The 27,233-nt window shown below is 39.2% G+C and overlaps 1 protein-coding gene across 1 annotated transcript in view; it reads left to right on the top strand.

The window, feature by feature from the left end:
* NCK2 (NCK adaptor protein 2) overlaps positions 1–21,441 on the top strand; it is an 88,533-nt gene extending 67,092 nt beyond the window's left edge. Inside the window, exons 4-5 of the mRNA XM_050914908.1 lie at positions 10,182–10,903; positions 20,345–21,441. Coding sequence (XP_050770865.1) covers positions 10,182–10,903; positions 20,345–20,539 — 917 coding nt within the window. The 3' untranslated portion in view covers positions 20,540–21,441. The remainder of the gene's footprint in view (positions 1–10,181; positions 10,904–20,344) is intronic.
* The last annotated feature ends 5,792 nt before the right edge of the window (positions 21,442–27,233 follow it).

The following is a 27,233-nucleotide window of genomic DNA, read 5'->3' as shown; positions in this document are numbered from 1 at the left end:
GAATAAAATTGCAGTATCTGTGACAGGCTTCTAAGGAGTTCTGAGGTTTCCAAAGAAAAAAGTAATAAACACCTTGGATTTTCTTGTAACATGGTATTTAATGTTTGAAAACATTAGTATAGTATAGCATTGTCATTCTGACCTTACGGTAGAATTACTAAGGCTTTACATCATGCTTGATGTTTGTATGGGCCAACTGGAATAAAACGCTATAACCTCAAAGAGTAGCTGACTACGTTACATTCAGGAGGGACTGTCTTGAGCTTTTTCATGCCAAGAGATTGCCCTTTAGTCAGTATTTGCATCATTGTCTTCTAATGCATTTCTTTGAGTTGAGGGGCTGTATAATTACTGCTTTGTAATTTATCTGTTCAGGTTTGGGCTTGATGATCTGAACTTCAATCTGTATTTGTAACACCTATTAAGCCTTTCATTTGCATGTACAGAATTGAGAGCAAATTTGAGCAAACAAGAAGTGAAAAGACCAAGTTAGTACTATAATTGCCAGTATCCAAAATAGAATGATTCCATCTCAGTTATCTGGAAGAGTCTTTGAATTGGAGGGTCATCATCTTACATTCAGGGTAGTCTACTTTGTACTTGCTGTACTATTTATTTTTTAAAAAATAAAAAATTGAGTGGGTTCATGTTAGCAAGTTGGATTTGTATCCCGAGCTGTCCCATGCACTTCTTTTACTTCATATAAATGTGAGATAGCTAAGTTTAAACCATCTTTCCATCAAGTGCTGGAGGAGGAGGGGGAACATAAGCTGTTGTGTACTTACTGAGGGACAGGAGCATGTATTGGGGTAGACAGTTTGGAGCACCTCATGCATATTAGGGATTTGTTTGTCAATATTCTGTTAGTGTTTGTGAAGGAGAGGCAAAATGTTATAGCTTTCCTTCTCTACATCAAGGGAACAGAAAGCACTGGGAAGTGTGTGCCTTCTCCCCATACCTTATAAATCTCTTAGAATGATAGGGCTGCCTTAGGTTTAAGGTGGTCCTGGTTATTTTTTCTTATCAGGGCATCCTACAAAATCAGGAGAGCATCATTAATAGGATTACAAAGTAGGTGGAAATATCTTTAAATGATCTCTATTTGAAAGCAAAGACTGTGTATTTAAAGCAAGCTGTCTTCAATTTAAATTTGCAGACAGAAATTGGAACCACAGATCTTGAGAAAGCCCATTCATTTTATATGCCTTCTATTTGAGACTGAGACAGCCATTTTCCTGTTCCGTAGAGGATTTTAAATCCCAAGGCCATTTTAAATTTGCCTAGTAAGACTTCATCTACTTCGCTTTTCCATTGGGGTAAGAACATACATGAGGTGGTTGATGGAAGCCTTCAGATTGTGTGTTTGACGCCTTTGGAAAACTCTGTCCACACATACGTCCCTGTAATACATCTTTCATTTTAACCTCTTGCTCTAAAATGCTCTGGCTACAGGAAACTCGTTATCTGGTACTGGAATTTGAATGTACCTTTCCTCATGACAGTTAGGCATGTTTAACACAGTCTAAATTACAAGAATTAATGCAGTAGTTGTTTTTAATACAGTGATTGAGTTGATTTCTTTATGGAAGCCTCCATAGCAAATAGTGTTTGATGTATGGGAAACTCTGACATTACTTTTTCCTGTGTTTGAAAAACATAGTGATAAAGCAGCCTGGTTGTCGAAATGTCAGAATTTCACTTTGACATTTAAAGAAGAGTTTCCATTTTCTGATTTGTTCTAGTGTGGCTTTTTTTTTTGATATTGAGCTTCTTAAAGAAGATAAAAAAAGCCATTAATAGAGCTGTAAGGCTTCATTTCTGCATCACAAATGCAGTTGAAGATTTCTGGAATTTATAGCAGTGTCCTTTAAAGAGTGCTATTGATGGAGATGTTGCTTCTGAAATACTGACTATCCCATATGGATCTTGGCCTTTGAACGTTTGCTTGGAAACTGGACATGTAGGTGGAGGAGGAGAAGAAGGGGTGGCAGGTTGCAGACAGAAAACGTGCAGAAATGTTGGGTTTTTCTTTCTGTGTTACAGAAGAAACTTCAGTCTGCTGAATTCCTTTTTAATAAAGAAGCAAAGACAAGTTAATTTAAAATTATAAAAATAATAAATAACATAAAGCTAAATGAAGCTTAAGCTAAATCTGGACATTCCAGCTGTCAAGAAGTTATATGTTTATCTCTGTATTGGCTGAATGAATTACTTCATTTACATGATTTTATGTTTTTTCTTAAGAATTTTCCTGAAAAGTTAATTACTTCTTTCTTAATACAATTTTTTTATTTTAAAAAAGACACTGTACACTTTGCATACTTATTAACTGTATGCATTAATATGCAATATAATTCAGAGCCTTAGTATTAGGAGATGAATAACTTATTTGGTAAACAGAAAAGGATCTTTTTTTTTTAACTGCATATGTGTGAAGCCAGATGGAATTGCAATTCCATTAAAATGCACAAGAAAAACCATGATTTTAAGTGTCTTAAATAAAAATTGGCTAAAATGTTGAATAAATGTTACGTCTAAATAAAAATGGGTTTTGATAAACTTGCTTGTTTCTGCTGCATCTAACACAAGACACTTGATTAGTAAATTGAATGAGAATTTCTGGTTACCTTGTCTTTGAAGATTTTTAGAACTAGGAGAGCTGTTCTGTAAAATTTGGTTTTATATTTGGGGGAACTAAAACATTTCCATCTCAGCTGAAATTATCTCTTAGCTTTTTATATAAGTCACTGAACTTAACAGAAATGATTTTAAAAATATTTTTTTCTAACTCTTTCGGAGATGACTGTTATTATTCAGTATTTGAACAAGCTCTTGCTCTAGATATTTATACTGGGAGTTCTCCTAGCTCATTTGTTTGACTTCCTTAAATTTATCAGCCTCAAACTTGTTTTGCTTCAGTGTTTCAGGTATTTAATGGAAGTTGTCTTAATAGGTTATAGTAATGTTAAATTTTTCAGCTCTGGAGTGCCTTGTTTCAATTTGAATTATAATGGGTTTATTTTTAAAGAAGAAAAACATTATTTTAAAAATCTGATTAAAATGAAAATATTTTCATAAAAAACATCTATACTTATGCTCTTTGTGGTGGCTTCTGTGATCGTTTTTTTAACCATAAAGCAAGTAGTACTGTTCAAAGCATTTTAGTCTAGAAGGAGGGTACACAAATTGAGATGCATTAAAATTTGTATGAAAAATTTTACAAGTAACTGCTTTGTGGTTTTTTGGGTTTGTTTTTTTGTTTGTTTTTTTTAGTTCAGAGAAAAATGACCAGTAATGTAGAGAAGTTTCAGTTACTGGGTAATTTGTAATGTAAATGAAAGATCCTTTTTAAAATTATTTTTTCCCAGAAATAAATTTTCAAATGCTCATTCATGTTATGTTTAAAACCCATGCTTTGACAGCCTGCGTGAGAGTTGTGGCAGCGTGGGTAAGATTTAAGGCAGAAGCTGAAGGAACCGTCTCCCAGAATTTTCTCCCTTTTTCCTCCTCTTTTCAATACCTTTGTTTTTATATATTAGTCAGTTTGATACCGAATAGCTGCGAACTCAAGTGCTGAAGCTGAGCATTGTGCTGAAAGGCATTGCCATTGAAGGCAAACTGGGAAGTTGGGCAAGGGAGTTACCACGTGCAAGGAGGGCGGCACTCGGCCCCGCAAACCACAATCCCAGCGCCGCAGCTGGGGGCCGAGGGGCACCGCGGTGCTCCTGCTGACCCTTCAAAATCAGCTCGGCGTTGCATTCATCTTCCTAAAATCATGCCAGTTAGTCAGCTTTTGACAGAATCGCGCGTCACGGGTTGATTTTTGGGTACTAACCTGATTGCAGAGCAAGTCTCTTTGGGGAAGGCGTGGCTGGTTTGCGCAACTTGGGGGCTGGTGGAGAACCAGGAGGTGGGAAGGCAGGGATCCTCACTAGCCCTGCCTGCCTTTCCAAGTGGGCAGAGCATCACGTTTCTGTTTCTGGAGGATTTAAAAAATAAAAACATCTACAAAATTTAGTTTAGAGAGATAAAAATGAAATATACCATTTTTTGCCCACCTTTGTTTTTGACTGTACATAAGTGTGCTTTTAATTCAGCTCTAGTATCAGTTCCTGTGTTTTGACTAGGTGATACAGTATAATTTAGTTTTTTAATTGAGAAAAAGTTTGTTGTATTTGTAAATAGACTATGAAAGTAAGTAGCTGGCAGTATTTGATGTACTATTAATTCAAAATATCTATTTGGTGACCCTTACACTTGAGGGTTTTTTTTGCTGATTTACAGCTTTGTAATAATATATAATAACTGATGGAAAACTAATTTCAAACATAAAAGGTTGAATACATGATACAAAAATCAGTTCTGACTTGTTATGAAAAAGAATCTATTAAGATATGTAAATATAGCAATAAAAGAAAATATATAAAAAGTTGATTTTCTAATTACCACGGGGAGAGGGAAGGTAACAGCATTACTCAGCAGCGTTTGCTATTACATTTCCAGCTGTATATTTAGACTTAAAACTAGCTACTTCAAAAGTGATAAAGGATATTTGAAGGACACCATTTAGTGGAAATCTAATCCCTTAAAGAGGAAGTAGTTTCCAAGACCTCAGTTGTATTGAGACAGTTTTGTTGTTGGTTTTGCAGTGGTTTTTATAGTTTAAAGGTCACTTACTTTGGGGTGTCCTTCCTTAATTGCTCTCGATATTAATAAGAAGTTATTGGAGGCTTCTTAAGCAGTTGTATCTGGCATGTTTAGTGGCATGGTCTCTTTCATTGAGTTCTGGATTGAGGAAATCTGCTTTGGAAATTGTTTAGTGTTGCCTTCAGGATTTCTCAAAGCAATACAGTTTTCTTGTATTGCATCTTTTTTTCTGAAAGACTTTTTTTTTTGTGTCCTGTGAATTAGATTTGATGCGCAGGTAAGCTACAGAAAATACTTTTGCTCATGATTTATGTATTAAAATCAGAGAAGGTTTTAGAAAAGATAGATTGGGAGAATTCAGATGACACTAGTTTCACTTGCCAGCTATTTTTCAGAAATAGGCTTTGGGTATTGACTGCCTTTTTTTATATACAGAAGATGGGAGAATGGAAAATCAGTAATCTTGAGGTATCAAATAAACTTAAAATTCCTTTGGAAAATAAATGCAACTGTATTTAGTCTATTTAAAGTTAAGCTACATACGAGATGTAATAAATTTAGGGAGCAGTCTTGGGAGGGGGATGCTAGCCAATTTGACTGCAAATATCTTCAGTGTTTAGTGCATGTTATTCTTAAATAGAACTTAATAAAATAAATGTGAGTACGGTTAAGCCTGCAGGGATGCATTATACAGCCGTGTCCATGAATCTGTTCTTTCATCTCTGGGGTTGAGCAAAAGCAGTTAAAATACAAAATGTGGTCACTCATCAGATTCAGGCAAGGACACCAGCTCACAGGAGCGTGGAAAGACTCATCAAATAAGTCTTCCTAAAATTAGGAAAAGATATCTTTTTTGTATCTAGTAAAGGTAGTATGTAATATAAACCATAATTAGCAAATGGAATATGAATTTTTACTAGTGGCAAAAAAGATCGCTTTCTATACAAGTGTTATGTATGTATTTGATAAATTATGTATTAGGATAAAGTTTTAAAGATAATTAAACTTGTTTTTCCTAAGCACCAATTTTCATAAAGATCGTAGCTACGCAGCCTTGTTTCAGGGCCTTCACTGAAGGCAGAAGGAGGAGAGAGAAATCCTTCTTTCAGTTTTAGCAGGAGAGGGCTGGGCGGTCGGGGCATCTGCGCTGTCTGACAGGCGGCCAAGCTTTGGGCCAGGAGCCTGGCAGAAGACATAGGTAAGGGCAGGGGAACTGGCACTAACACAGCGTCGGGCCAAAGGGGAGGGAGCAGAAAGAAATTCCACCACTTTGAGGTTTGGGGTTGGGGGGGAGCTCAAGACATTTCCTGGGGGAGCTTAAGGAGCACGAGGTGGGAAGGCTGGAAGTGCTGCAGAGAGAGGGCGTTGGAGGTGCGAGCTGGAGGACTTACAGGTACAATGGGAAGGCCATCACGGGGACAAGCTGGTAACAAAAGGGTGCAAAGCTGGGGTTTGCACAATGGGGACTTAAGAGACAGGAAACAAATTCATAGGAAACTGGTCTTCCTTTAGCCTGCTGCTCACAAAACAAGCTATTCTTTAGAGCCACAACTGAGCAAGGAAAGGAAGAGAGCACGAAATAATGCGGGAGGCACGTTTCTGAGTCTCCCTAGGACTAACCTCGGTGCCCGAGGATTTCTTTCACTGCAGAGAGGAGGAGGCTTTGCAGTGGATCCCTTCTCTGGAAATTATGCTAACCAGATTTTTTTATCTCAGCCATATATCCACCTAAAAATTAAACCTACTTACATCACTTGGCAACTTGTTTGTAAGAATGAAAATGAACTAGTTTAGTGTGGGTCAGCTGTAGATTGTGAACAGTGTTATTTCCTATGAGACGCCATAACATGAAACAGGCTTTCTGCTGCTTTGCAATGCTTTTGCTCCCACTCTTTTCCCCTCACTTGAAAGCTAATCCACTGCTGTAGGTTTCTCCTTGTGACAATTCAGTTGTATTACAAAGGATTATGGCTTTAGGTGAACTGTAACCAATGAGTCAGAATGGGAAAATACAGTTGTGTCTCACTAGTAGATAAGTTTTCATTAAAACAAAGACAATAAAAATGCCAAAATTATGGCTGCAATCACAAGTATATTTGACTCTTCTAAATGTGACTCCCAAAGTGCTTGAATGTTTTGTTTTCCATGAAATTCCTTATATGGGTTTCATTCCATTCCGACATAAGAATAGGGATACCCTTACAAACAGTAGTAAGTGAACGTTCCTGTTAGTAGCAAGTAATGACAGTGTTTACTCTTCCAGAGATGACTCAAGTAGATTGTACTTTTTTTTAATGGAGTTGTGATTTTTGTCATAGATGCATATGAAGTTTATAATCATCCTAACTTTATTCTTGCTTAGCTATGACCAGCCATCCTACTAAATTATATTTTTAGACTTGTTTCCTAAGGAAATGAAGCTTACACTAGTCATGCTGTCACAGTCAGCTGTCATCGTCCGTCCATCTGTCCACCCTTGATAACTCAGCCAATTTTAAGCAAACTTGACAGACTGGCAGAGATAAACTAACTAGTTTTCTCCAACTTGGTGCCTGGGAGGGCCATTGCTGATGTCCCTCACTGGAGTAGAAGCCAGAGCAATCCCAGCTCTTTGCTCAGTCCAAGCAGGGCTGAAAGGCAGCAGAGCACTGGGCACCAGGCACTGGTCAGCCCAATGAAGGTAGGGAGGGCAACACCAGGAGAGATGGAGTATACTTTGAGGGCAGTTTGGAGATTGCAGTGGGGAACTGGAGGTATGAGAAGGACCTGAGGATGCGAAGGCAGTCATATGGTAAGGGGGCTCATTGTGGATCCTGCAGGAGGTGGGGGAGGCAGAGGAGGAGTAGTGCAGCAGGAGGTGTAAGGAGAAAAACAGGAACATATTTCCTTCGTTCTGCTCATGGAACAACTTGTTTCCTCCTCTGTCATAGACACAGTTATGAATGTTGTAACCTCACAGAAAAAATGAGTGTTAGATAACGTTGTGCATGCCTTTCTCTGTGCTTGGCTGCAGAGGGGTCTCTGCATAGTTAGTTACCTTAGTCAAACCAGCTGGAAACATAATCTTTGGTGCACATCACTGCTATTGCAAAAGGCTAATCGTTACCATGCTATCAGCCTTAAAAAGTTTGGTTACGTTAAATGTTCAGCCTAAACTGAAAAGCTCTGACTGCCTTTATTGATAAAGAAAAAAAGTGAAGTTTCTGATTTTTTTTTTTTCCTATGTTGTTATAGTTTGTGTTGAATGGGGAGGATAGAAAGGAACATTTAAAACATCAGACGCAGCATTGGAAGGTTTATGGAAAAAGATGCAACTTATGAAACTCCAAGTGAAAGAAAGTGCTTGGATGATAACCTTTTGCTAAATGTTTAGGCACCTTTATCAGAATTTAGAAATTTTTTGAGAAATTTGTTTCTTTCACCTGTTTGTCAACAATTTTTTCTCTAGATACTTTAGTTTATGGCATTCTCTTATCACACTACATCCCCATATCTCACCGTTACCTCTGTGCTCTGATTTTCAACTAGTTTTCTCCTGGCCAGCTACTTCATCATCTGCTGGGTTTTTTTATTTTATTAGTTCTTCTGCTGTAATTCCAAGAAGTGGTGCTGCATATCTCCATTACAAAGCACATCAAAACCTAAGCTTTTAATCTGGAAGGTTCAGTCTCGGTGTAGGGCTTTACGTAGAGTGATTCTATTGAAATACAGTTGCTTGTTTTCCATGAAGTTATAAGAAGTAATTTCCCCCCTTTCCTAAAAGAACAACTGTTAAGTTGTGTTTGTTTATATCACCTTAATTTAGTGCTCCTTAGTTCTGATACATCCTTGTCTTTTGGTTGAAAATGATCTCTAAACTGATGAAAATTTCCAGTCTTGGCAGAGATCAGAGCCTGGCCAGTGTCCGATTAGCGCTTGCTTGGACACTCTTTTCCTGCGATTGTCTCCCCTAGTACAGTAAGTTGCTCTCCCTCATTTTGCCTGAAAGTGCAGCCGCCGGCTCTCGGCTGAAATGATGTTGTTAGAATGACATTAGGATGTAAGCAGGCTCCAGCAGGAAGCAAGGAGCTGCTGGGGAAGGTCAGGAAACACTTTAGGATCATCAGAATTTTCTGCCATCTTCTGAGACCTTAAGACTGTATTAATTAATGTTTTTTACCCTTCTAGTTAGCAATCCCTGCATGGTCGTGTGTGTTTTGTTTGTGCTGTACAGCTAACACTGTGAAATAAACCAGGTAGTTTTGCACTGAACAAACAGCTTTGCTGAAGATATTCATTGTATATGCATGTACATGTATATATGTATATCTATTAAAAAAAGACATGCTTTTTAGCAGTGGAGTGGCCAGATTAAATAGTCCTGAATTGTTAAAAATGAAATAGCATGCATCTCCTTCTATCAGATTATTTGAAGAAACAAAAGCAAAATCCTATTTATTTTTTTTTCCATTCAATCTGCCATAATCAGTGTGTACTCATTGTGTCTCAAGTGAATCTCTCACCTGCCAGCAAGGCTCTAGGAGCATGGAGAAAAATACAAAAGCTCCTATTTCTGTGTTGGTTTTTGCTTTCTGTCCCCTGCATGACATTTTGGGTGTTGCTTGGTTTGTGCTACACTGAGACTTCATGTTTTGTTTTCTCTTCAGAATGTTTATAAGTGAATTTCACAAGAGAGGGCTAATTGTTCACTTTATCTTTCTGTTTATATGTAAGCTTAAGCAGTCCTTGTTGCAAAAGTTTGAAAGTGTGTTGTGCAGTTTTTTTCCATATTTAAACAGACACTAGCATGGCTTCTCTAATTAAGAAAAAAAAAAGTTTTGTATTTAATGTTATTGTTGTTTCTTCTGTATGTTGTATTTCATGCTATAATTAAATCCATGACAGTATGTCAGTATTTACAGATTATAGGGGAATGTATGCAAATGGTCTTCCTCACCGTCAGGTTTACGCTTTTATAGTAGTGATGAAATGTAGATGAAAGAGGTGTGAATTTCAAAAGGGGGCTTGCAGTTGGAAGGAGTTGCAGCTGTAGCTGCCTGGGGACTGACTGAAGAATGAAGAGAGCAAAACATAATCTGCAGGGAAACTTAAGCTTCTATTGCTGTGCTAGTTTATTTTTGTAGGTTTTCTTTCATGTTTTGCTTGAGCCAAATTAAAGTCATCACTAAAATTAAAAGGCATGATCATTTGGCTGGATTTTTAAGAGACATAACAGCAAGCTGTGCAACTGTTCCAGTGATTAGCTGTTCTTGTAGTGAAGAAACCACTGTTTTTAAGTGTGTTAAAACTCTGGTACTTCTGGGAAGGGAAGAGAGCTATTATAATGCAAATTGTTCCTTACCTAATGGTGCATCAGCTGGATGTTAAAGATAATCTTTTAAAGGTGTTACTGTTTCCTGACTATGTAGAGGTACAGAAGAGATCTCCATTTAGCAGTGTTGTGAAAGTGACGGAGGAGCATGTCACCAAATCCAGCGTTTGCAGTCTGGGGCCAAGCATTCCGAGTGACGACTTTATGTTTCTCTCTTTAACAGGTTTGGGAAAAACCAAGAGAAAGACGAGCGCAAGAGACGCCTCACCCACTCCTAGCACGGACGCAGAATACCCGTCCAACGGCAGCAGCGCCGACCGGATTTACGATCTTAACATTCCAGCCTACGTGAAATTTGCCTATGTCGCGGAGAGGGAGGATGAACTGTCCCTCGTTAAAGGATCCCGAGTGATTGTCATGGAGAAGTGCAGCGATGGCTGGTGGAGAGGTAGCTACAATGGACAGATTGGCTGGTTTCCTTCGAACTATGTAGTAGAGGAGGTTGAGGAGGCAACTGCAGATTCACCCAGCTTTCTCAGCTTAAGGAAAGGCGCTTCCATGAGTAACGGCCAGGGCACCAAAGTACTCCACGTTGTTCAGACACTGTATCCATTCAGCTCCGTCACAGAAGAAGAGCTCAATTTTGAAAAAGGGGAAACGATGGAAGTCATTGAAAAGCCAGAAAATGACCCAGAGTGGTGGAAATGTAAAAATTCCAGAGGGCAGATTGGTCTTGTTCCTAAAAACTATGTAGTAATCATTAGCGATGGTCCTACCATTAACACTTCCCATCCACCTCAGATAAGCTACACAGGACCATCTTCTACCGGACGGTTTGCTGGAAGAGAGTGGTATTACGGGAATGTTACCCGACACCAAGCAGAATGTGCCCTGAACGAAAGGGGAGTGGAAGGAGACTTCCTTGTTAGAGATAGTGAATCTTCGGTAAGTGGTACTCAGCCCAGCAGGCGTTATAATACCTGATGCTTGGGTTAGCAAGCATGACAGTTAATAGCTTCCCTATCTGTAGGAAAGGGCTTTTCACCCTTAAAGAAGCAAGCAATGCTTCGGTGTTACCAACTGATACGCTTACTGCTTGTGAGAATCAGTCTGTTACTGAAATACAGTGACATTTACACTGAAATTTAACAGCTGTGGTCTGTATTATCCAGGGGTTTTTAATTAGTGGACAAGCAAGTAAATATTGCAGGCTTCAATTTGACTTTTCATGTGTTCCTCATATGCAGTCCTCCTCAAATTTACAGCACTACAAGATAAAATAATTCTTGTGAATTGCAAATTTGGTCATTAATTTGATTTTAAAGCTAATTTCAAATGGGATCTTTGCATTGGTCAATTTTGTTCTGCTTTTAATTGAATAATAACATAGGTTCTTTAAACTATTGGTTAAAATCCCATTTTAATATATTTCTGCTCTACTTAGATTATTTAGGTTGTAATAAGGTAAAGTTATTGTATCTAATTGTTAAGATTATGATGCACAACAGAGAGGGTCAAGTCAGCAACTCATATGCTTTGTAAATTGAGCCTTGATGACATTAGAGGGATATGAGTAATGCTGATTAGGGATCATTGTAATTCTGAAAGTTCAAATTTAAAATTACACTGAAAGGCCTTTCATGTATGCTGAGGCCAGAGAATTCATAGTTAAAGCACTTAAAATTTAATTATCCCTTGACTGTGATTTTGAAAAGGTGACAGATTTTAATAATCCCCTAATACATCTTTCAAAAGCTACTGAAAAATTTAAAAAAAGAATCAAATCTGAATTTGTGATTAGGGCTTTTTTGCATTTATTGTTTCAATTGTAGGGCCATTCCATGAAGACAAATTGTTGTTTAGTAGATGTCTCCATCTAAGTATTTTGTTGCTTCACGTATAAAAATTCAAAATTAATATAGATATATTAGCTCAGTCTTCTAATTTGAGAATACAGTACTACTAAAATAAGTATACCTTATACAGCTGCAGACATCTATCTCTACGCCATATTTGTATCAGGTTTCACTGTGCCTGTGTTGTGGGCTATCCTGGTTTACAACATAGATTGCGAATAAAAACTAAAGCAGTGTCAACTGCATGTAGTTTGAGTCATAATATAGTTTTTAAAAGACTTCTTGACTCTAACTAATGTCTTCAGAAGGCTGTATTGATTGCATATATCACTTCTGGTTAGAACTTGTGATATTCTTTATCATAATTGTCTATAAATTGGGGGAAAACTGTTCCCATATACTATTCCTTGTGTAAATTATTTCAGTAACTAGTCAGTAGTAGGTGTTGACATGACTGCATGTTGGAAAACAAAGAATTTGCTTTAAGTAAGGGGGAGAATTAAGCTTGAGCTCAAATCTGGAAGTAAAGATCCTTTTAGCTCCCGATACTTTTTTGGAAGTATGTTTCACATTTCATTTGCTGATTCTGTTCTTCCTAAGTTACAATTTCAGCTACTCAGAAGAGGTCCCAGAATGAAGTCAAAATCTGGGGTAGTATTAAGGCAGATTCATTAGGTAGTGCATACTAAGCGATACTCTTTAGTGGATAAGCAACTAAATATTTCAGGCTTCAATTTGACTTTTCGTGTGTTCCTCATATGCAATACTAAAATTTGGGATTGGCTGGCATGTTGGCTCTTGGCAAGGAAGATGAACAGAGCTTCTAGTGACAGCAGGGCAGCAGCTGACTGACTGACAGAGGCTGAGAGGAGTCAAGTTTGTTTAGTCAACAGAAGAAAAGACTGAGGTGGGGCATACAGTCTTCTAAAATGTAGAAAGCCACTAGAGGGTTATGGTAATCATTAAATTACAGTAGTTCAACTGTCTCTTCAAGGTAGCATCCTGTCTGACAGGGGCAGGTGGGTATACTGGACACAGTGTACCCTTGGTGTGTCCGTCCAGCCCGTAGAAGCTGACTTTCAGATCTGGATGCTGTATTTTGGGTTGTCCTGAGACAGTAGCTATAATTTTCTTCTGTCTTTTGGGAAAGTGCCAGAAGGACAGTTTGAAAATGAATACATTACTTAAAATACAAAAATGCGCAGCCATTTCTCAGCGCACACCATGTCACAGTGACCACCATGCTATGGCTCGTTTCTTTGCTCTTAAGAGCCTACCTCTGGAGTAAACTAATTTCCTTGAAACGGCACAGTAACCTTTTAATTTAATATGACATCATAACACTAAACATACTTGTATTCAAAGCAGTTTCAAATTTGCTGCCTGCATTGTTGCTGGGGAAATTGTTGCTTGTGGAACACAAAAAGATTCATTCAGAATGTGGTTTTCAGGTTGTTTCCAGCATCTAACAATTACTGGAATCCCAGAAAATTTACTCAATTCATATTACAGCAAGTTTTTTGCACACACGCAAAAAAATATTTGCTGAATTGAGGAACTTACCTTTTTTTTCTTTTTCTAATCTTGATCTGGCCTTGCAGATCCTGTATTTGGAGTTTTTTTGAGCAACGAGCAAAACTGTAGTTATGCATGTAAATGACTCCTTTGTCTTAGTACTACTTGAGAGTTTTAGTTTTTATTAGGTTTAAAGAAATATTTGAGTACATCTCAAACTTTTGTCTGCCCTAATCTTTATATATCATACCATCGTATAATTTGTTTATGTATGTGAATTATAAAAGCATTGGGGATTGCTAGTTTGTTTTTGTTTGGGTTTTTTTTTTTTTCTGAAGTGCCAGGAGTGATATAATAAGCAAATGGGCATACTTGATAGCATTGGGAAAAAGATCATAAAAGATCTATTTCAAGCTGCTTATGTATGGAACAAAGAAAGATTTTAGAAATAACTCTTAAATTCTTGACGGTTGCCGTATTTCACATGCGTGACTACAGAGGCTGTTCACGCTGCGGCTAAAAGTCACCAGGAGTGTTTGCAGGATCAGAGCAAAAGATCTTGATTAGAGAGACCAGACTGAACAGAGTGAAGTTGTCAGCTCTCCGGTTTGCTCATCTTTCCACCAGACCAGCGCTTCCCATTACATTGTGTTGTGAACCCACCTATTAAAGCTGTGGATGCAGGGGTTATTCCTTTCTAAAAAGGCCCATAGATAAAACTGTGAGTCATCCTGCTAATCCTGTGCCTGATTTTTGACCTGTTTTAGGGTTTTCTATAGCCTTCCATCACCATAGTTACGAAAAGTCGTCTGTATAAAAGTTTTCCTTAGATTTCTTTGAGTTTTGCTCTTGTTACTGAGCTATGAAAAGCTCTCCTTGGATAGATGAAGGTTTGTATTATTCTGTATTCACTCAATGAGACTGTCATGTTTTTCCATTTCAAATTTTAGTAGTTGCAAGATTTTACAATGTTTCTCTAGATTTAACTTACCAGATGTTTGTCTCGCAGCTAGATGCCTTTAGCCAAAAATATTCTCCTCGGTTACACTTAGATCTAAGGGATGCTGCCATAGTGGAGAATATCCTGAGATGAACTGTCAGGTAGCTAGGAGCTTGATTATCTTCATTAATTACGAAGTACTATTATTAGGACCATAAACTTGTTTGAACCATTTAAGCCCATAGTTTATGTAACAGGCACAGTTACCTACTGGTAACATTTTTGCAAACTCTGTTATACCTAGGTAATGTCGCCTTAGCTTTGGAGATGTAAAGGAGGACGCTGAGGTGGAACATACCTAGTTAGAAATACCGCTTGATTTGTTCTTTCTGTTGCAGGCTGCACAGTTGATAAAAACTGAAGTTTGTTGTCTCATTTAAGTAGCACTCCTGAACAAATAATGCAGATTTAATCTATGCAGTCTTTGTACAGCCACTTCTTACCCTTTTTGAATTGCAGGCTCTTTAGCAGTCAAGATTTTGTTCTCTCTGTGTAGTGCCTAACACAAGACAAACAAGTCTTGGCTGACACCGTTGGCCTGGGCTGGGTAGGTGATCGTCATGCTTTGAAGATCTAAGATTCCACTGGGGTGAGAAGCAAATTTGGAAGGAAGAGGGTTTTTTGTTCAGATTCACCCTGGGAAACAAGTGTGCCTACTAGTGCTGTGGCTAACAGGAAGCAGTAACAGGTTGTGGCCGGTGACGAGGGAGGGCAACCACACCACACCTCTAGCTTCAGAGCAGATCTTCTGCTGCAGACAGCCTTAGACTTCAAAGGGAGCTTCTGTCAGGACTTGCAGTCCCGTTGCACTTCGCTGCGAGTGGGTGCAAAACTGGTCATTAGACAAACACCACTGCTTCATAGCCCTACGATGTCTTCCCATGAAGCAACGAAGATGATGTTTTTCTCAGGCCAGTTCTGTTTATTAGCATGAATGATCTATGCAATTTTTTGGACGATTTCAGGAGCAATTATTCATTAGGAAGTAATGGCTACCTTCTGCAAATAGTGTCACAGCTATCAAGTTATAGTAACTGATCCTAAATGGGGTTGCAGGGTGTAGTATTAAGATGATACTGAGGATTGTAGGTGCGACTGGATTTGTGTCAGTCCTTTGAGATCGCATTTAGCTTCTGTGCTCTTTGTCCAGCAATAGTGACAGCAGAGGGAGGAGGCACAGGGTGAGAGTTTGTATGCTTTTTGAGGTGCTAATTCTGTAGCGTTCAGGGTGTTCCATATTTTCCTGGGGTTTTAATCCTGCAAGTGTTGGATAGAAGCAATGAAATGTGGCAACTGTTCAAAAACTGAAGCATTTGTCATGTTCTGTGACATGCTGTGTTTGAGGAGTACAGCGGAGAGGAGGAGAAAGTTTATCTTTAAAAACAGGCTTAAGGAAATATCCTAGTGGTTTATTTTAAATGGAAGAATAGAAATCTTACTAGAGCTGTATTTGAAGATCAATGGAGCCAATTCATGTTTCTGACCTGTGTAACGTTGATTTTGGAACATGGTGAACATTACATAGAGAGGAAGGGTATTTGTTTATATCTAAATGAGGTGGAAGGGGTAGAAAAAGGAATTTTTAACCCTCCCAGATGGTTCTGTCCAGTCTGACCTTAGGCCTTTGAGCTCTGACTTGTTTTTTTGGCTGGGTGACTGAGTAGGAGGAGGAGGGAGGGAAAACCTGGGTATGGAAGTGGAAGGAGTTGGGGAGCTCCAGGGCAGGCTCACAGATGGGAGCTCGAAGGGTCTAGAATAATCTGAAGAAGGACTGCATGAGAATATCTTCCATGGAGGAAGGGCATTGCCAAGTGGAACTGGATTGAAAGGAAAAAAACTTAGTTACAGGATCACTAAAAGGCTTTCAGAGGGAGTTCGTTTTCCCAACATTGCCATTTATGATAGAATTGTCTTGTTTCATTCTCAAATGGAGATTGTGAAGAGGGAACCTTCTTTCCTGGTTTCACTTATTTTCCCTTATATCGCTTTATAACTTGTCTTCATGATAAAGTTTTCCATCTTTTTTGCAAAGACAGTGAAGTTCCTGACCCAAGCAGTAAAATTAAAGGAACGTCTCCCTACCTGTTGTCTTCCACATACTGTAGGCACCAGCTAACCTATGGTCATCTTAGTTATAAGCAGGAGTTAAAATAAAGGAATCTGAAACAATTCAAAGTAGTACTGCACCTGGACTGAAGACCTGGAGATGCATAACAGCTAATCTTCAATTTTCTGTTTTAGGAATTGATTTAACTTCAGGTTTAGGTCTTCCCAATTATGACGGTACAGAAATATTCACAGGTTCCCTGCCATGAAGCTATGCTCTGTAATTCTGTTGCAGAATCATCAACTCTCTAGATTTCAGGGATTAAAGTTTACTTCTGATGTGCCTTTATTTGGTGTATGTGAGGCTTTTATTCTTGGAAAAGTTAGTGTGCAAACATCCAAATGTAGCAATTAATTTAAGAGGGAGAAGGGAGAAAAATTGGCCAGCAGTTGAAACAAAATAGCTTAAACAGTAAATAAAATAAACAGACTTGGGCAAATCCAAGGAGGACAGCAGGGAACAGATTCAGGCTGTATCGAACCAGCTTACTTTGAAATGGTGATGTTAAGAGCAGTAGTTTATCTAGAGGTTGTTTTTTTTTTTTAAAAAAACCAGTCTTTTTAACCATTTTGCATGTTTGTTAGAGTGGGAAAGAACCAAAATAAAACCCAATGCAAGTCCAGTTGTTTTTGCTGTTTGTTCTTGAATCCTGTAGAAATTACTATGCTGAGGCCAATAAAGGGTTTCAGGATTTTTGCAACAGCTGTTCGAGCTCTTCCATCTCTTTGCACCGGATGATGGCTCTCAAAAGAGTTAGATCAGCCTTTCCGCCCTTTTTTTTCTTTTTTTTTTTTTAATTAAATCAGATCACGAAAAGAATAAACTTTGTAACATATTCTGGAGAAAATAAGCGATAATAATGTCTTCTATTTATGCATCAATCTAATTAGCAGCTCTGAGGCTGGGAAGCATGGACAATAGTTCAGGAGAATGTTCATTCATTAAAGTTATAATTAAAATGACAGGGAAAGTATTTAATGTATTGTGTAGATCACCTCACAAAGATCTAAGTCTGGCCAGTGCCTGGGACATAGGACAGTAGATCAGAGGTCTAAGACCTCTTCCAGCACCTCTCTGTGTGTCATTAGCACATCCTTTCTGGTCTAAAGATAATTATTCTTAGCAGATACAAGGAGCTTTGAAAACTCGTAATTTTGACATGCTGAAAACAACTGTGCTTTGTCAGAAAATATTAAAACTTTGTTGAGCACAAAGTGATTATTTCACTTATTTTTAAAGCTTTGTCATAACATCTTTTCCTGTTCCTAAAGCAAAAAACTGGGTTTGGTTCAGATTATGAACTTCCCATTTGTAAGTTCTTCTATTTTAAATGAGGGCCTTTTGCTTACTGGTTTTCGTTTGGCGTAGGCGTCTCCCATGGAAGCAGCAGAACTTAGTCAGCAAGACTTGGTCTTGTTTCTTGAATCCTAAGCAGCTAGTCCATAAGTGCTCGCCTCAGTGCTGTCCTTGAAGAGACCCTATGGACCTGCCTGGTAGCCTGTGTTTAGAGCACAGCGATCAGCACGCTGCCCAGAGCCTGTGCCCCAAATTTCTCCTCAAGGAGCCCAGGGTCCCAGAGCTTCTGCAGAGCTTCGTTTGTGCAGGCCTGTGCTTTGTTACCGTTTAGGGCTATGGAGATGTCCATTGAAACAGGTCCTAGGCCTGTGTGGCTATGGCTGCCGGAGGGTTTGTCCACACTGCATTCGGGGTCTTAACCACAGCGCAGTGTTGGTACAACCAGATTAGCTTTAACCCAGTAGGGTAGGTGTTGAAAATAGGTCAGTCTTGGTGTGAGCTCTGTGCAGCCTTGTTTGCGATGCTCCTGAGGCAGGGGTTTAATATCAGAGCTAGCTGGCTTAAAATAGCAGTTTTCAAACTGGGAGCTAGGGATGGATGACGGCACAAAATATATCTTGGGTGGAGCATTGGAAACCCCAAAGATATGCTTTTATGCACATTTGCTTCCATCCCTTTCCCCCCTGCTTCCCAGTCCTCTCCTCTTGGCAGTCACAGGGGGTGTTGCATGTATTTTGAGCCAGTAGCTTTGTTGCTGCTCGATGCCTGAGACAGCCTTCCTGATGGAGCCTGCACTGACCCGGCTAAGGCCTGGTGACACTGGATTACAAATGGAAGAAGTAATTCTCCTATGGGTGTTACATAAAATAATTTTTAAAGAAGTGATGCTTGTGGATCTGGAATATAGTGGCTTGAGGTAGAAGAGGGTTAGTCCAGAGGTGTCGGGAGCTAGCTGCTGGCTTGAGCAGCGCAAGAGGGGCAGAGCTGCTGCCCAAAGCTGAGGTGTGGGCCTGGGGAGTTGAGCCAGAGCCAGATCAACAGGCACTGCAGGAGCTTTATTTGCTCTGGGCAGGGCAGATGGAGTCGGAAGGGAAGGCAGAGAAGGCATCAGTACTAAAACAGGTGAGGGGGAGATGCAAGGGATGAGATTTTGGGATAGGCAGAACATGGGGGATGTGTGGGGCAGAGACCCACATCATTGCAGGAAAAAAGACAGCGTACCTGAGAAAATGCTGTCCTTCAGCTTACTTGGGTACATACTCAGTGTGTATCTGACCCCCCAAATGCAGCGTAGAGGACTCCAGAGGCTGTGGTTTCATGATCCGAAGTTTGGTGACAGCAGTAACATCTGAGGGCTCCTGCTCCCCCCTGCTCCATCCTCTGCTGTGCCGCAGCTGCGCTCAGGGTTGTTCGTAAGGCGATGCTGTGAACCAGACAGACCCTGGTGGGTTTGTTTAGCCTGGACGAGTTCAGGTTTGCAGCGCTGGCCTGACCGAAGCAGCAGCATTGGGCAGGTGGAGGACCGCGGGGACTGCAGGAAGGCTGCGTCTGAAGTCTGGCACATGCCTTCAAAGGTTTCTGCCTTAAGCCATGCCTTCAGTGGGCAGAGGCCCTGCAGCAGTACCTCCAGAGTTGCATCAGCCGTTACTTATCTCCGTTAAGTGCTTGCCACAAACTCTGGTGTGTGCTTTTTATTTTTTATTATTCTGTTTTCCTGCTGGCTGGCGACAGCCACCTCTTACGGGGCAAAGCCCATACTCCCATCTGTACGGCTAGCCAGCAGCAGTCGAGTTCAGCTGGAAGCAAGGGACAGTGTGTCCTTTCTACCCTCCTACGGCGGCATGTGGCGCAGAAAGCGGAATGGTCTCATCCCGGCTGTTTGGATGACAGCACTCTCTTCGTTAAAGCAACCGATTGTCAAGATAGAGATTTATCATGTCAAATTGTTCTGTCCTGAATAGCTTAATTAGTGCTTAAATTTTGTCTTTTGTGGGCGGTGGTTTGATGGTGAGATTTGTACTGTGTTTTTATTCTATAGCTTTATCTTTTTTTACAAAAAAGGTGTACTCAGTAGGAGAAATTATTCCTCATACATGTGGTAATGAAGATAAAAGGTGAATGTGTTTTTGTCTTTTGCAATGCAAAGCAAGAACGGCCCTCTAGTGGTCACGGCTCTAAAAAAAGCGATATGGGGAATTTTCTTCATCTTACCCAAGCAATATTTCAATAATTGCTTTCTCCAGGACTCTCTAGCAAGGAAACCATACATGATGAAAGTTTTTCCCTTCTCCTTGACATTCTCGTGCTTCTAGATTGAGTAACTAAGATAATATTTGCAATTTAGTCATGTAATTGGCAACTTCAGACTGTGCATCTGGGGAGCTTTCACTTAACTGACTTAACTGTGCACGTTAATAATGATGGCAATTATTTATTGAATAATAGACTATTGGGTTTCTTAAGTAGCTAAAGCACCGAGCTGTGGAACAAAGACTAGCATAAATTACCATCAACTATATGACACAGTTTGTTCCTGAAACCACAAAATTATACCTTCATTTTGTTCGCTTTTATGTAATTCTTTTTTTTTCTTTTTGAATTCTTCTCAACAGCCCAGTGACTTCTCGGTATCTCTAAAGGCGTCTGGGAAGAACAAACATTTCAAGGTGCAGCTCGTGGACAATGTCTATTGCATTGGGCAGCGTCGCTTTAATACTATGGATGAGTTGGTGGAACACTACAAAAAGGCTCCCATCTTCACCAGTGAACACGGGGAAAAGCTATATCTTGTGAAAGCACTTCAGTGACGTTGAAGATGGACTTGGCCGCCTGGGCCTCTTATAACTTACAAGCCTTAGGTCCTAAATTCACTTTTATAGAGCAGAGCAATATCTGAAGCAGGCTTAAGGAATAGGCTCTTTCTAAAGTGTTTGCTCTGTCGGTTGCTGTTTGTCCTTTTTTTTGTTTGCCTCTTTTTGTGTTCCAGTTCTGTTAATCTCCGACCACCTCTCTTCAGGTTGGGAGTTTTCCTTGGGTGGCCGTGGCGAGCACTCACCTTCCCGGCTGAGTTCAAAACTCCCCTCTCCTGTGTACGTTTACATAGTTAGCTCAGATCAAGGAGGGGCGTTTTCAATTCAAACCAGTGTTAATCTGTTCAGATTGCTCACGCAGGCAGAACTCTCCGTTCAGAGACATCGGGCACAGTTTGAATGCACTGAAGCTGCAGCTACTTAAGTGAGAGAGAGTAGACATAACAGTTGTGGCTGTGAGTTCTGTAGCTATATCGCTTACCGAGTAGTATATTACAAAAACTCCTAGTTCCTAGAAGCACTCTTTACACTGTACTCTGCTATTACATTGCCTCTCTGACTCTTTGTAAAGAGTACACTAATTAAAAGCATTTTGTAATAGTACTTCTTAAACTACTATGGTAAGATTGTAGTAAGAGAAAACTATCTAGTGTATTTTGGTCTGTAATTGCAACAAAGAGAAATTTTATTTGAAAGTTGATTACTAGAGAAAGAATCATTGAATTGTAAAGGCTGAATGTTTTGGTAATCTACAACCAAATGTGCCATCCACATAATGCTTTTTCCTCTTGCCCTTCTGCTTGTTTGAATTAAACGATTATGTATTTAATTCTCAAAGTAATATGTATCTGTAGCTGATTGTTGACACTAATACAGAAGATAAATAAAAACTGATCTTGGGACGGGGTGGGGCGGGCTACCAACACTATATATATATTTGCTTTACAGAAAGAAATCTTCGGGTTTTACAGAGGATGGCGTGGTTGGTAGGAAGAGACACACAGAATGTTTATGAAGAAAATGCATTTTTCTCTTTTCTTTACATTTAAACTCCTTTATGGTTTAAATATACAGTCTTTAGATGGCACATTCCTGAGATTGAAGAAGGGATCGTGAGATCTCAAAATCTTGCATACTCAGTTTTTTGGATATTGTAATAAAAAAGGTATTATGTCATGATGGAGTACTGGATTTATCCTTGGGTGGTAGTCCTGGTGTTGCTTTAGCAAGGTGAAATAGAGTGAATAATGAATTTGTTTGTCTTGGAATTTGTGTGGCCTAAAAAGAAAACTTCTGCGACTGCAGAGGACAGTTTGATATGAGGCAGTGTCTAATGAGCTCCATGTTACTTGTTTCTGTGATAAGTAAGTCCGTTCATAGCTTTAATGAAAACTGCAAGATGGAGCTGTTTCCTCGTACCTTTTTTCTATTAGAACATGTTCCTTACCTATTCTGTATTTCAGCCAGTGGTAGTACAGCTACCTCTGTGCATAACTCCAGTGTAGGTTAAGGAGACACCAGTGCTGTCTGACTTGCTTTGGTGTAAATCATACCACTGCCAGGAGACTGCACTGGTATGTCTGCAAGTGAATTGCAGTCTTGCTCAGACCCGAGAGGCAAGTACAATTTTTGAAGGTCTACACACGTACTGTTTTCCCACCACTCTTGAAATCTTATTTCTGTAAGGTTATCTGAATTGACAACTGTATTTGAATTAACAACTCTATTTTTCTGTACATGCATTAACTAAAAATTGGGCAGTGACACTTCTGCTTGGTCCAGCTTAATGAAGGAAAGCAGTGATTCAGAGCTATCCAGAATGGTCATGCATTATCCTGAAGAGCACCTACCCATGACTATCTTCTAAGAATATAGAAGCTTTCCTTAAGAAGTTGCTGAGAAGTAACAGTTGCTTACAATCTACCTACAGAAGGACTCCACAGTGGGCTACTTCTTAAACTTCGTAAGTGAAGTTCTGCAGAGAATGTAGGTTTTTCCCTTCTAATACTTAGTTCTTTCTTTAGGTGAATCTAAGCATGTACAGAGTATGGCAATGACATTAAGAAAGTCAACTATATGTTGTATGAGCGTTTTCAGGTTTGAGTGAATTGCTTTTCAGTCTCATTGACTCTTTGTAGTATTTGGAAAAATGATATATGGGAATGGTTTTCCTTTTCAGTAAACTGATTACTGCAATTACTCTTTCATGCCCCTTTTTCATTTTTCTGAAATGTTCCCCATGTTTCCTGTTCCAGGAGCCTTCGTACACCTCTTGTGATTCTTTTTTTCACTTTTTTTTTATAGTCCCTTTTTACAAGCTCTGTTAGTTCCTAACCCCTTTCTAGTCTTAGTAGCTTAGAACTAAATCAAATAGACATATAAGTGAAGTTTTTACCATATGCTTTATATTTTAATGGATTTATCAATTTTTTTTGTTGTTGTTGTTGCCTCATCCTCTGTAAACAGCTTCTGTGTATTGAGGTGTGAATTGTTAAAGTATTTTGTTTTGGAAGCAGTCAGTTAATTTATGACCCAACAGTGTGAATGACTAGCTCGAGGGTTGTGGGTTTTTTTGTTTTTTTTGTTTTTTTTTTTTTTGAAACAAGCCTCATCTTGGTTTTGCCCATGCTCTGTTTAATCGACGTGCTGTCCATTCAACAGGCTCATTAATAGTTCTTCAGTTCTTCCTGTCTTTACTAATTGAGATAAGTTTCTGCAAGTTTTGCTGCATTTTTGACCTCATTTGCTGGATTGGGCCTAAGCATTAACAATCTTCAATACTAAGTGCTTAATAAAGGGGCAATAGACACGGATTTTATTTTTATTTTCCTATTTTATACGTACCTTTCTATCGTTTGACAAAACCTCACCCCTATTTTTTGACTACTTAAAGCCTCTTTGTCCGAGGTTGGGATTGGGGGTGTGTCGGGTTTTTTAAGATGAGAGGAATTGTGGTGACCTGAGTTTCTTCACCTGCAGTTTTCATTAAAGCCTTAAATAATTTCTGATGGAGTAGAAGTGGTGATTTTTCTTTATGGGATTCAGTCTGGCTTTTCCCATCATACCTGGTTCGTATAAGTGCATAAGTTGTACTTTCAAGTATTATTCCGGTACAGCTGTTAATGTTTTCTTGCCTTGCTGGTGTTTACATAGGAATGTGAATGAGTTGTCTGAATCCATAGCAGTTGCTGTACTTTGCATGCAGTGGCAGGAATTTGAGATCCATGTTTTCACTTTTAGCTCCAGGAGCTTGTTGAGCTCCCTCTTCCAGTTATCTCAACCATTTGTGGTATCACCGAATAGCCCTACCTTGAGCAGGCACAAAAAGACGGTCAAAATCCTGTCACTTCTGAACTTAACACATCATAGCCCATCTGTTCTGTAGCACTCCTCTTCTGAGGATATTTGTTTTAAAGGATGCTGTGGTAGCTGTTCTTCATAAATATCTACAGTGTAGTCCTTGGTCCCAGCTTTTATGCTGTTCAGTCTTACGAAAGTATGCATGTATGAGACATTTCCCAAGGAATGGGGAGACTAGTGTGACACCAGCCACTCTAGAGTGGTGTATAGCCCCGTGCCGACTAGGAGCTGCTGCTCTTTGCACAAGCACCTACAGTGCCACGCTGCTGTTACTGGTGGTGGTATTTGGCCAAAAATGTTGGAGAGCTTCAGGGATTACACTGGTTTGCAGATAAATGGATGCAAGCTTCTGCACAGGTCCCAAGCCAGGCAGCTGCTAACCAGATCCAAATTGGAAGAAGCATGTACCCATGGCGTGGTGCTGAGTCTCAGCCTGGGAGTCTTGCAGAGAAGCACAGCAGAAACACTTAATACAGCTGTGCAGTGTTCAGCTGGCTTGGAGCGTCTGTCAGCAAAATACTGCACAGTTGGGTACCAGGTAGCCACGACTAACCTGATTTAATATTGAGGGTAGTCACGTATTAGGTGGGGACAAATTATTAAAGAATTAATCGAAGAGTGAACCGAGAGCATGCCAGGTAAATTCACATGGATCTACTGTATTATAAAAGCAAAGGGTTTGCTTAGTCTTTGCTTTTGGGGAGAGAAGAGGCAATGAAGACGTGCAGTTGCATGATTAATGTGAATATGGACTTTATGAATGGACTGTGAAGTCCCACTCTTGAATCATTCTGTTTGGTGTTCTCTATTCAGATATTTTTGTCTCATAAATTTATATGAAATCCTGTTCTTCCAAGCCTTTATTGTAGCTTTTCTATACTGTAAAGTTTGCTGCCTGGTTTAATGGTTTCACTAAGGGGAAACAGAGATCTTCCACACTTAGAACAGTAACTTCTGCTATAACACAAAGTTGAAGTACTTTTAAAATGCCACTGTACGATTTTACTTATAAAAATGAGCCAGATTTCGTCTAAATTCTAAATCAAAAACTAGAAAATGGATCACACTTTTTTTGGATTAGGTCTGGCAATTTACTTGGCAAAAGCTACTAAATAACTTCAAGGGCTTTTGTTCCTTCTTGGTCTTAAACTAGTTTAATTCAGTGATTCAGAGGTAAATGAATCCTGTGCAATCTCCAGAATCTGAATCTGATGAGTTCTGTTTTCTTACTCCAGTGGGATGGGATGACTCATTTTTAAATGGAAACTTGTTAACATATTTATACTGATAAGCTGTGAAAGGTGTATTGCTAAAGTAACTCTCAGCTCTTAAAATGCACTAGGAATTGTGAATCTTTCTATTCCTTTCTCTTCAGTACATCCAAAATTCAGTGCCTTTTTTAAGAAGTGGAAAAGTGTAAACCAGCAGGAGTACAGGGTGCACAGTCCTGAATAGTGTTATAAATCACCTGGACCACGTGAATGAAAGGTTTCAGAGTAAAAGGAGGATGCAGGTAAATGCTGCTGTTCATTCACTAGTTGCTCCTAGGTGGAATAGGCTTTTAAGTAACAAGTAAATCAGTTGTGCAGTACTATTCTAGAAAGTACACTGCAATTGGAACCCAAATGTGCACCAACTTTAGTATATGATAACAATGCCTAATACGTGTATGTTTTTGTGCTGGTGTCTTGCAAAAGCAATAGTTTATTGTCTTTTCTCTATCTTAGGTGGGTATTCATATCTATAGCTGTTGGATATAGTTATAGTTTGTTGGAAAATCCAACACACAGAATGTTTTTTGACCTAAATTGACTTAATGTGAAATATAACCTATGTATAATATACTTAAAACTATAATATTTTCTGGTCCTTTGCATGCCTCTGGAACCCTATGCTACTTTTGTATTTTAAAATGCAAGTTTTTCTGGCATATCCTTGGTCTTTCTTTTCTTGTTATAAAATAGATTGTCTCCCTTGTTGTTATTTGAAATACCTACCCAAGCTCATACGGAAGCTGACTGACAGAAGTGGCATGTAACCATTGACAGATTAGACAAGTTTTTCCTTGCATTTTCTTTCATACGTGGTAATATTAAATGTTTTAGGAGTGGGAGGTTTAAAGAAAAAAAAAAAAAAAGGAAGACTCTTTACCTTGAGAGATTATCTTCAGCAATGGGAGTCCACAGTTATGAGGAAAAAGTAACAGGTAAGAAATGTTCCTTTCTATTTTCTTAAGTGAATTTAGTTTGAAATTTAGCTTGACATCATATGGCACTAGTGCGTGAAGTATTACAAAGGTTAACAAATTAATGCTGACTTGGTCCAGCTTAATGAAGGAATGGATGGATAGAATTGTTAATGTCTTACTCTAGAAAATAGTAGTAATCTTCAAAAGGGGAGAACTGTGATTTTGGAGACTTTTTTTGTTGGTGGTGGGGTTTTTTTCTTTTGATTTTTGGGGGAAGACTTCAAAAGAGGTGTCTTGCTCCAGTTTTCAAGCCAAATTTTGCTTCTGAGCTTCTTCCCGTGAAGCACCTCTTTGGGTGTGAGCCAGGCCACAGAGAATATGTTAACTAGAATTATTCTCCCAGCTGTAATTGAAACTGTGGTGGTGAATAATGGGTTACTTTTTTTTTTTTTAATTTTGATCTCCATTAGATTGGCTACATACATCTATATGGTAATTAATTAGTGGGTTCCGTGGGTTACTGACTTAGCTTTTCAGCTGGGTTCAACTCTGTCAAGTTAAAATAAGCTTGATGATTTTTTTTTTTTTTGTTCCTTTTTATGTCACAGAACCAGTACTGCATTCAGTGCAATTATAATTTGTAATGCAAAGAAGCCCTTCAGTTGTGGGCAGCTGGTATGTGTGGAATACTAAGTCCGTAGATGATGATGATGATGATAATACAGCCATGAAGAATCGCGGGTGAGGGCACCAGCAGACAGGCAGAGAGAACAGGCTCCTGGGATCGTGAAGCAAGTATCTGATGGTTTCTGTTTGGAGAATTAGGATGTTTATTTTCATTTGAATATGCATAGCTAATTTGTAAAAGTGAAACTTAACCCTTTTTTGGTGTACAGTCTGTTTATTCAGAAGTAAATTCCAGGAATTAGCACTGCAGGAGGGAAGGTGGATGTTGAGGCTGTATGAAAAGTGAAGTGTACTGGTGTTTGTGGCAGGTTTCCTACTGAAAAGCCTTCCAGGTTTATATCCCAGTGAAAAGTGGGCTACTCCTCCGTGTTACTTGGTTTTGCACTGGCATCGCCCGACTTTGTGCTGGCATAACCTGTCTCCACTCAACACAGGGTAACTGTGATTATGTTACAA

Source organism: Gymnogyps californianus, chromosome 1 (genome assembly GCF_018139145.2).
Source record: "Gymnogyps californianus isolate 813 chromosome 1, ASM1813914v2, whole genome shotgun sequence".
Lineage (NCBI taxonomy): Eukaryota > Metazoa > Chordata > Aves > Accipitriformes > Cathartidae > Gymnogyps > Gymnogyps californianus.
This window is presented reverse-complemented; position numbering and strand designations above follow the sequence as displayed.